This window comes from Phyllostomus discolor, chromosome 2, assembly GCF_004126475.2.
Source record: "Phyllostomus discolor isolate MPI-MPIP mPhyDis1 chromosome 2, mPhyDis1.pri.v3, whole genome shotgun sequence".
Taxonomy (NCBI): Eukaryota; Metazoa; Chordata; class Mammalia; order Chiroptera; family Phyllostomidae; genus Phyllostomus; species Phyllostomus discolor.
Window position 1 is genome coordinate 187,482,847 of NC_040904.2, and position 11,804 is coordinate 187,494,650.

Consider the following 11,804-nt stretch of genomic DNA (forward strand, 5'->3'; position numbering starts at 1 on the left):
TTCCAACAGATTTTATGTTGGAAACATTATCTTTATATAAAGATACTCAGTGCCCCTTTGACATAGTTTTCCCTACAAATTCACCTTTGCCTAAAATAAATACTATCTATTTTATTTTTGTCATTTCCTTATCTGTTCCTAATTCTATTATTATTATTATTATTGCCTTTGTCGTCTTGTTTTAGATGTGGTTTTGGTAAGCAACCATTATTGGGTTGGCCAAAAAGTTCTTTTGTTTTTCTTCATAAGATGACTCTAATAGTGCTTAGGTGTCTTTAACTTCACTCAAAACAATTTTCTTAGATTGTATTGTGATGGCTGTCATATCGGTTTATGTTTTTAAAAGAGACATCAAAATTGGTGAATTTTTCTGTAGTCATTTTAATATTGAAGATGGAAGAACATGACACAACATTTTTAGTATATTATGCTTTCTTTTTTATTTATTTTTTATTGTCATTCAAGTACAATTGTCTCCATTTTGCTCCCACCACATCGCCCAGCCTCACCCATCTCCTCCTCCAACCCTCAGACCTACCCCTTTGGCTTTGTCTATGTGTCCTTTATACATGTTCTTTGATGAGCCTTCCCTATTTTCCTTTACTATCCCTCTCCCCACTTCCCTGTGGTTATTGTCAGTTTGTTCTTTATTTCCATGTCTCTGGCTATATTTTGCTCATTTGTTTGTTTTGTTGATTAGGTTCCACTTATAGGTGAGATGATATAGTATTTGTCTTTTACAGTCTGGCTAATTTCACTTAGCATAATGCACCCCAGTTCCATCCATATGGAAAAATATATTTGCAAATGATACCTTGGACAAGGGTTTGATCTCCAAAATATTATGCTTAATTATTTCAAGAAAGGTAAAAACACAACTGAAATGCAAAAAAAAGATCTGTGCAGTATACGGAGGAGGCACTCTGACTGATCAGATGTGTCAAAAGTGGTTTGCAAAGTTTCACACTGGAGATTTCTCACTGGACAATACTCCTGGTCGGTAGACCTGCGGAAGTTAATAGTGATTAAATCAAGACATTAACTGAGAACAATCAACATTCTACTACAGCGGAGATAGTCAACATACTCAAGATATTCAAATCGATAAAGTTATTGGTGAAAATGAAAAAAATGTCTTTTATTGTATGAAAAAAAATACAGACTCTTTGACCAACCCAATATAATACGTATTATGGTCACTTTTTCTTCCTCATATTGGCCTTTTTTCTATTTACTCATCCTCAAAAGAAGAGATTTGCTGAGAGGTAGTATTTACCAACTGAGAATGTGTGTGGGTTCCCTTAGCCCATAGTCTTCTGTCCATAGTCTTTCTATGTCTTTGCTAAAGTCTTCTGTGAAAGTGCCGCCATCAAAACCCAAGCTGCAGCAAGAAGAAGATTGCATTAGTGCAACAGCAGCTACTAATATTCTGTCTAGAACTGACATGGGGGTTGCACTGGGGAGAAGACTGAATAAGCAGCATCTGTAAAAGGCAAACTTTGTGGTAACAAAGCAATGAGATGACCCCCTGTTTCCTGCAGGAGCATGTGATTGTTGTTGAATAACAAGTCTGGCAGGGAAGTGAAAGCTCTTAGGTTGAGGACGGACTGGCTAGAGAGCAGCTGGTCTGGCTAATAAGGAAACTAGCCAGGGGACAGAATTTCCCACTGGATGGGAAGCATATCTGATGAGAGCAGGGACATAACAAGGTTAGGCATTTGAGGCCCTGTGAAGTTCAAAGACATAAAGGTAGGATGTGAACTTTTGGGCCTTACAATATAGGGCATAATGTGGTACAGGAATAAAGTATATTCCTCTTTCATATTAGCAACTCTGTGCTGTTTATATAATAGTACCACAGCCTGTGTAAGTCACCATATGTTTCTCAATCCAATTTCAAAAGCTTTAAACTTAGTGTAAATGACTCTAAGACTTTCACAATAGGTTGAATGTCAATCCTGGGATTTAGGTGGAAATGTTGTCTTAAGTATTTTAGAGGATATTTGGGGTAAGCTATTTCAAAGTCTGCTGTCCAAACATTCCTAAACTGTTGAGAAGATGCTAAGAAAAGTCATAAAAGTGTTACAGTTATAACAGTTAAGAAGTTGAGCGTTCTACTGAGAGATGCTTCACTTTACCTCTCTGTACCTTCCCCCTTTAATCTGTAAAATACCAGAACTAGTCTAGATAATCTACAGTCCTTTTGTTTCTAAAATGATCATGATAATTTAAGTAGGAATATTATATTTAGTATCTATAAAGTCTAATACTCCAGAGTAATCCCTTGTTTGTGTATCTCCCCTGTTAATCTGTGAGTTTCTTTTCTTGAGCTACTTGAAATGTCCATTTCCTAGTACATGAACATTCCTTCAATGATTTGAAAATGAACAAACAACGACAGCTGAACAAGAAATATTTGGGGGACCTCTAATCAAGTCCAAATATTTTGTGGGTTGTATTATCTCAATGACCTAAACTCATTATTTACCAGCTGGTTATACCATTAAAGTGTTTAATTAATTAAATTTCACTGTGAACATTAGTGAATGTCACTTAGTGATCCCCAGGCTCTTCATGTGGCGCATTTTCTTCTTATGCTGTAAACCGTCCTGTCCATCCCACCTACAATTTGGAGTTTAGTTAGTCCCATTCTGGATCCAAAGTGTTCTCTTTATCTGCTTCTACAAGGATACTCCTTATTTCAATCAGCTGTTAGAAGTGTCAGATGAGAAATGGCACAAATGTGAATTATGACAATAAAAGTTTATAATTTTTATAAGCTCCTAAAATAAAATTATAGTACCTAAGAGCTGAGTCAACTGACAATGTTAAATGGAACATTTTACAACCAGTCCTGGGATAATGATAAGAGAGAAAAAAAAGTAGCACACGGAACATGAAGAAATATCTGACAGGAAATATCTGAGCTTGATCTTGATGGGCCGAAGCTTGAACTCAGGCTACATGATTTTGGGTGAGCTAACTTAAAAGTAAGGATGGGGAAACGGTAATCTAATGTCCATGGATTACTTCCTCCGTGTCCAACTGTTGATTTTATTATCTCTTTTACTTCCCATAACAGCTCAGTGAGAGAGGTTTGTTTTCATTTTGGAGAAGGGAAATCAAGGCTAACGTGGTCGAGTTGGGCTAAAACCCAACAAAACTGTTAAATAATGGAGACAATGTTTGACATCAAAAGTCTCTCTGATTCCACAGCCCAGACTCTTTCTATAGTTTCTTGTACCCAGTGCTATCTCTTTGCATACATAGATAATCTCTATATAAATAAAGCAAATTTTAGGTTTTCTAAAGAATCTCTCTTCCTAACTTGCTGCTAGTGTCTATTCCACACTATCAATTCAGGAGATGGCTCTCTTTACCGCGTAGCTTTCCATGTAAATTAGCTACACAAAGAATGTTAAATTATTGCTAAGTAAGGAAAAATATAGGGCTAAAGTGAAGATCAGCATTAGAAAGAAAGCTGAACTCTAAAAACGATATTTCAGAAGGAATGTGAGTGTTACAAGAGTTTAAATAGGTGATATGGCAAGCTTTCATTTTAATTTTAAATAACTCCACTCACAAAATGTTTTGTGTTACTTATAAATTTCCTCTGCCTTCTTCTAACATTTCTAGTAAGACATTCTTCTGTCACCCCCCATGCCCATAATACCAAGTCACTGTGCTTCTCCTTTGTGCCCACCGCAGTGTCCCCAATGATAGAGGCAGGCACACAGGCATGCCCAGGGGGCCTGGTGCTGTCTCCCAATAGGCTAGTATTTGCTGTAAGTGCACACTTTCTTAGAAATATTATGTTTTACCTTTAAAGAGCTTACAGAATTTATATTCTTTTCTCTCATCTGACTTTGTTATAATATGAAAATGGTCTTTTCTATTACTTATTATGGACCAAAATTCATGCTCCAAGAATTAATGTCATGTTAATTCTGAGGCTTCGCATATTCTGTGCAAACTCCTCTTACTCTAGTCAGAGACACACAGTGATCAAATGATACAATTGTATGACATGCAAAGTGCTGATGTGAAATGAAAAGGGCAGAAATATGATTGGGATATTAATTCAAGACTAATAAGAAAATAGGACTGTTTGAACTGGCTTAACCAGATGGTTTAACTCTTTCTGAAAATGTGTGATATTATCTCAATTTATTTTGGCTTCTGCCCCCAACTCCCTCCCATTTAAGCACAATTAAGTGTTTAGTTTCTACACACACACACACACACACACGCACATTAAGAGGGTTACAAAATATTCAATAGCCAGACACAGAGGGAAACATTCAGTGAAACTGCTCCTAAATAGCCGATGAAGGCATCATGTCAACACAGCAATAAAACCATAAATTTCTATTGTAATGAAACACAAATTAATAAAATGGGAAAGTAGAACTTACAAAATAGCTTTAAACTCAATACCATGTTTCATTTATAGGTCCAAGACTATAATGGACAAAAGCTTATTTTCATGGTTGATCCATAATAATGGTCATTGAGAAGCTAAATGACAGAGGAGAAACAGCTTTAAATGGGAAGTGGCACAATTAATCACAACTGTCATACTTACGCACTTGCTGACTATCAACCTTGAACAGAGCATTTAATTCAAATCCCATTTAAAAGTGTTCACTGTCAAAGGAGAGGCCAAGAACCATTTTCTAGTTCAGGAAGCAACCCACAACCCATGTGCCAAAGATGGCACTGGAAATCAAGTCTATTGGCATACAGACTGATTGCTCTGATCCCACACGCCTCTCCACAACCCATTGCAGGAGCTGCTCCTATGAAAAATAAAATGCCAAGTACCTTGACATCTGACTTTTCAAAGATGATCGATTCCTCTTCTCATAATGCATAACATTATTTGGAAATATTCTGCACATGCCGAACTCCAATTGAATTAAAGTTCTCTCTATGAAAAGAGATTTTGGCTTTTAAACGCCCTTTTAAACATTCTGAAATACTATATATATAAAATAATAATATAGAGAGATTATATAATATATATAACAGATTATATATATATATACACATATATATACACATATATATCCGTATATATAATCTGTAATATATTAGCTGATACTAAGATACCATTGCTATTTTGAAAGTATTACATAAAAATAAGTGTTGTTATATAATATATATTTCATATAATGTATTAAATCTCAAAACCCACCAAAGGAATTGAGCGTGCTGAGATGGAGAAGGATATACAGATATAGATATTGATATAGACGAAAATAGATGAGGTAGGTAGAGACAGAGATTACAGAGACAGAGAGAAAGAGACATAGAGGTAGAGATGAAGACATAGATAGAGATTTGGATGTGGAATGAGAGAGAAAGAGAGAGTTATGGCAAAGGCCCAAAGAAAAAGTCAAAATTTAGGAGCAAAGTAAAAACAATTACCTTGAATCCTAAATTGTCTCATATATACTTATTTAATGGTTTCATATGTACTAGTTCAACACCAGAAGGAAGTATTTTGAAGTATTAAGTTGAAGGAATTGATCATCAGTTCAAAAAATATCTTCCTGTTAACCAGAGATTGCAAGTAATTTGATCAACATTATAAGATAACACTAGATTAATTAGTAATAAACTAATAAATGTAACATCTGGCATCTACACATATTATCTTACTAACCTTACAATTAGCATATGAAACAGACTACCTGGTCATGGTAAGTCTTTTTCATTCATTTAATGTATATTTACTAAACAATTCTTACAGGCCAGCCATTGTTCTACACACTTGAAATGAATAAGACAAAGATGGTTCCTGCAAATTAATAGGATAACCAGCGTGACTTTTACAGTCCAGCTCTTCCGACATCTAAATTGTGTTATGAAAATTAAGTTCTTCTGACCTTGGGGTGTTTTGCTTGTCATTTTACTGTTATTTACAGAATTAAATAAATTTTGACAATGAGTTTCAGATGAGCCTTTTTGCTTTGTGGATATTATTGAAGCGAATAAAGCTCTATGAATCGTGGAATGATAAAATATTCTCAGAAACGTACAACTCTGCAGTTGAATAACAATTACATTTGTTCCAAACAGGCAATTGGTTTCCAAACACATTAAACAAAGGCAATTTAGAAAGCTTCTTCTTCTTCTTGGCATCATTAACGTTGTTGAACACCCTGGGATTCTGGAGTGTTTCACAAAGGTAAGTGTGTGTGTGGTGAGGTGACCACTTTCTGAGTTCATGAAATATTGACCTGGGAACCACCACCAAGTCAACAGGGATCTCGTATGCCATGACTAAGCAAATTAGCATATTAGAAAAATTTAACATTATATCCAGGGCAAGAAATTCCCATTTAGACTTCACTTTTTCAATCAATCCTTATAATAAAAACAGTGCTTTACTAGATTCTAAAACATGGTCTAAAGAAAACTTATTTTCTTCATTATGTAGTACCACTTTAGAATTGGAAATAACCATATTGGAAATAAAAATGAATGAATCATTATCATTAAAAGCAAATATCATTAAATAAATAGCTAGAAATCTAATGATGCTTAAGATTTCGATTCTATTCAGGCCTTTAAATCAGCAGTGACCATTTCAAGGTCAATAATATACTGGGTAAAATCATTTAGCAAGTCACCTGAGACCATTCGGTGACTTAATATCTTTCATCTGCCATTCACCCACTGCCAGTGCACCTCTCTCTCTCTGGCATGTTCTTGGATGGCTGTGTGCTTTCGAACAAACTGTCTCACATCTCTGAGCCTCTGTTTTCAGTTAAATAAAAACAAGCATACCAACCTTTTATGGGCTTTAGGGAGATGAATTTTGATAAAGGGCCAAGAGTAACATCTATCATATAGTGGGAACAAAAGAGATACTCATTTTTCTCACTTCTCTCCATTCATTTGTCTATTTATTCATATGTATCCCATCCATGGCCACTTCACTCCTGCCTGTAGCATTCTTCTATTCGTCTAATAAATTTCTTTTGGAACCCCAGTTATGTGATAAGTACCGTAGTCAGCTAGAAGGATACAAAGTCAGTAAGTCAATAATGGGTAGTGTCCCATGTGATCCTGCTAACACAGAGCTTATGGACCAGTATAAGAGAGGCAGGATGAATGACAAAATCATACATATGACATATTGTAGAATTGTACACTTGAAATCTATATAATTTTATTAATGAATGTCACCTCAATTAATTTAATTAATATAAAGAGCCAAAAAACAAATGAAAAAGTCTTAATGGCTACATGAATTTTCTAATTTTTACTTGCCAAAGTGTGTAAGTTATCAAATTGACCCTGCACAATGTGTAATTCCCCTAAAATTTCTATCTCATCCTTAGATTGAAAATAAAATTAAAATATCAAAGTCTTGCAGAAGGATCCAGCAAGAATGTCCCCAGCTTTATAGTAAAAATAGAGTAAGCAACAAAATCTGAAGCTGAAGCAAGTTCCTTCTCCCTCCATCAATTGCCTGCAAACACATCACTGGTGCCCATCTGCCAGTCCTCACAAACTTGTACTAGTTCTCAATCTTCACTTTTTCCCCCAGTGTAAGATCTGACCCCTGTCTTTTTTGAAGTAGTTTAAAAGCCAGTCCCTGAAGTCAGCCCCATTGAATTCAGTCCCACAATTTAGCTGCACTCACTTCAGCAAGCTGTTTAACCTTGCTAAATCTCAGATTCTTCCTTTGTAAAATGGAAACAATATAAATAGCAATTGTATCATAAAGTTGTGAAGATGAGTAAGTGCTCAGAAAGTTAGCAACATTGGTAATAATAGCCTCATACTTTGCCTGAGGCTCCCTTCTTCCTCCTTTGTATTCTTCTTCTAGACTCATGCTGAGGTGGGTGTGGCCAAGATGACTACGATTATGAGCTGAGTTCAGGTAGAACTAGCGCTGGAACCAGAAACTATCAGCTAAGGGATTTACTCATTCATTTATTCATTCATCCACTCATTCAACCAACATACTTTGCATTGTTCAAGGAACTAGAAAAGTAGAACTGAATAAAGCAAAGTCCCAGTCTACATGAAGCTAACATTTAGTTCTCAAATTAAAATATGTAAGTGTGATTCTTTCTCTGTGGTTGTCAAGCAAATGAGTTACTATGAAGTAAGAGATGGTGGAGTGGGATGCAGACGAAGCAAGAATAAAAATATACAAAGCACCAGAGACTGGAGAAACCAAAGATGTGAAGGGACTAAATGATAATATAGGGTTTATTTAGAAATGAATCTGATTCTTACCAAATCTTCCTAATCTTTTACATACTGTCTGTTCTCTTTTTTTCTGCATGCTTTTTGAGGGAAGGGGAAAAAGAGAGGATGAAAAAAGCAAGAAGGAAAAAAATTAATTTTTAATGTGCATGGCTAGATACATAAAAGTAATCTCATTTAATCTCTACCATCTCCCTACTACACTGTGCTTAAAAAAAATAAAGTGAGAATAGAGATAAGTAAATTGAATAAGTTCACACAACTGAGATTCAGACCCAAGTTTGTGTCTAAAGCCCATACACCTTTTCCTATACTCTGCCACTTCTGAGCTCCATAGAAGAGCCCTCTACCTGCTCTCTCTCTCCTCCTACACCTCTTACACACACACACACACACACACACACACACTACCCCTTAACTCTGGTAGGTAAGGAGGAAACCAGTCCCTTCAGTTAAAATAACTAAAACCACCACCATCTGTTAATCAGCCACTCAACAGGAAAAGAATGGGTATCAGCTAACAGAAGAAAGGAGAATTTGAAAATTTCACCTATAGAGATTGAGTAGCTAGAACCAACTATTACAGCAAAGGTACCCATTGCCTTGAGTATCTGTTGCCCATTGGGATGAAATGGGCCGACTCAGAAGAGTTATGCAAGAAACTGTATAGAATTTAAGGTGGAAAAATCAGTGACTTCAGTGAGGAATGTATGATTCTGATTTCTTTCTATACTGATTGCTATTGTCAAGCACTAGCAAGCAATAACTATGCAAAGAAACAGGAGAAAACACAGGTGTCTCAGGAACAGTATTATTGAAAATATTATTTATGAGTCAGATAGTGTTTGATTGCAATACACTGCAACACGCTGCATTACACCTCTCATCACAATCCAATTTTTACCAAACCCAAAGGTGTTCAGGGCCAGATAACAGTGACACATCTAAGAACAGCACAGTCTCAAGCTATTTGTGTCCCCAAGACTTTGAGGATGATGGATTAATTATGAGAAAGCACAGTCATCAATACATAGGTGCCACTGGGTCTGTATTAGCACCAGACACCACTCCCACTGCCAAGTTTATGTTAGCATGGTGCAATCCTGATGTAATATAAGTCCTAAAACCATCCAAGTCTTGTCTGGGTCACTGAGTGACCACCTGAGTACAAGTAGGAATTATCTGTGAATGTCAGGCCATGCTTACCTTTCATTTGTACAAAAAAAAAAAATCTTTGTACAGAGTCCTCCTCTCAATCCAATCTGAATAGGGCAATGGGAACATGTCATACCTGAGGATCTCCAGGTTGTGGGTAAAGAAAGTATGAATGAAGTCTTTTTCTTGCTGAAAAAGTATTAGATAAGCATCTCATTAGTACTTATTCCAAATATACAGTCCTCACTGAATGCTAATATTAACAGGTATTATAGATGTTTCCAGGGGGGAGGTGCTTCATCACAACCCCACTGTCCCTCCAATGCTGCAAAACACATCTTATCGAGCTGGCATGTATTATTGCACTTATTTTGTCAATGATACCAGTAACCTTTTGTGCCTAGTCCAAAGCAATCGTTGAAAGCAACATAAGTCAGATACAAATGACCAGTTATTTATGCATAGTCTTCTCTTGCAGTTATTTTTAGCCATATACTGAGAAGGAAAAGAAGGTAAAATCATCTTTGGAAACCTTCACAACTCAAAAATAGATGTCTGATCCCAAAGACTTATATATACTTGAGAGAACTGAACGTATAACCCATATTCACTTGTTCATTCAACAAACATAAATTGGACATCTGCTGTGTACCAGGTACTGGTCGAGGCACTAGGAATACAGCAGTTTGAGTAAGGCAGTCTGAAACTCCTACCCCGGAGTTTACTCAGAAGTGTCCAACAAAATAGTTTGTCTTTAGAGGCAGCATGTCACAGAGGGAAAAGGCCAGGAGTCCAAGCAATCGGCGAGTTCTGATCCAAACCCAGACTCTGCCAACTACTATCCATATGAAACCTAAGCAAGTTATCTCACCTCCTAGAACTTGTTTCCCTACCTGTGAAATGGGATGACCCCATCTTTCCAGGGCTGCAGTGAGAACTCAGTAAGTTAGGGTGAGTATAGTATTGTACCCCGGCATGGTGCTTGGCACTTAGAGGGCACTCAGGAAAAGCAGGTTTTTCTTGGGGCAAGGGTACACATTCTATTGTAGAAATATATTCTTGGATTTCTTCGACGATGATTTTTTCCGTATAGTCTCGGCACCAAATTTACAAATCCCCACGTCTGATAAATCTTTTGTGAGCCCTGGCCGCCCTGAAATCCACAACATCGGTCGAGTTTCAGACTTCGCATTCTCACTAACAGACTCACTGTGTGTTGTAAAATAGCGCCATCTAAAGGTCCTTATGAGACACCTTCATACACTCTACAACTCCTTTTGTTGTTTCATAAAGACTGTCGCGGTGAGCAGTGCTCTTAAATAATCGTCACCGTTGGGCCTGTATATATGGGCCCATAATAAAAAGTAGACATTCTCAGGAGGAAAGCAAATGATTTATCAAGTCATCTACATCTGGCCCTAAAAAAAAGTTTTCTTTCTTTCTTTTTTAGATATTGTATTCTAAATCATTTTAATGCTCAGAACATCAATGGGAGTAATCTGGAAGAAACACTTCTCCTCCGTGAAAAGTCTCTGAAATTTTATGGCAGTACACAGGAATTTTCTTCAAGTATCGATCTTTGGGAGACAGCCCTATGAAACTGTATTTGACTCCACCTGTCTTATGAGCAAAATACTCATTGTTGTCTTCAGCTGAACACTTTATGCATTTCAGTTTGAGCCAGTATGTAGAGGAGTGGCTTTCTGAGCACTATTTGTGCACTATATCTACAGAGACTAATTATGACTCTAATAAACTATTATGCCTTTGCATTAATATGCTATGCATTAAAATTATAAAGCAATTTCAGAGTCTAGGTGATTGCAAAACCAAATGACAGTTTCCTAATACAGCACAATATTTTACAACTTTTTACAATGTTTCGGTCAGTAAAAGCAACATACAGTGTCCAGCAGAAGTAACACCTGCTTGAGTGTGGTTGGTAAGGTAATAATATGGGTGAAATAATTTATAGTTTTAATTTGAAAATTTCACCTAAAGTGTCATATGATGTGCTTGAGTATGACATTGTTATGTTACAGAATTACACATTTATGATTTTGTGATAAAAGATTTTATAATAAAAAAGGAGGCATTATTTGTGCTGGACCCTGTATATTGGTTTGTTTTGGGGTTGTTGTTTTTTTAGCTTTAATGTGCCATTAGAATCAAAATAACAGTATGTTGTATTCTTCCTTTTGGTATATTTATTGAGCACTTATATGCAATTTTGATTGTATACTATGTCTGAGCAAAGAATAAATCTACATATGATTTGATATTGACATTCTCATAATTGAAAAGGAATATTACTAAAATAGAGGACCTTAAGAAAGAGCAAATATCCACATGCTGAGAAAGTTGTAAAATACATTTAAACTGTGGAATTACTGAGGTTAAATGAAAGAAGAAAATTAAGG

The 11,804-nt window shown here is 36.1% G+C and overlaps 1 protein-coding gene across 1 annotated transcript in view; it reads left to right on the forward strand.

The window, feature by feature from the left end:
* SLC15A5 (solute carrier family 15 member 5) overlaps window positions 1–11,261 on the forward strand; it is an 80,323-nt gene extending 69,062 nt beyond the window's left edge. The window contains 2 exon segments of the mRNA XM_028531688.2: window positions 6,085–6,193; window positions 10,835–11,261. Coding sequence (XP_028387489.1) covers window positions 6,085–6,193; window positions 10,835–10,982 — 257 coding nt within the window. The 3' untranslated portion in view covers window positions 10,983–11,261.
* Window positions 11,262–11,804: the final 543 nt, after the last annotated feature.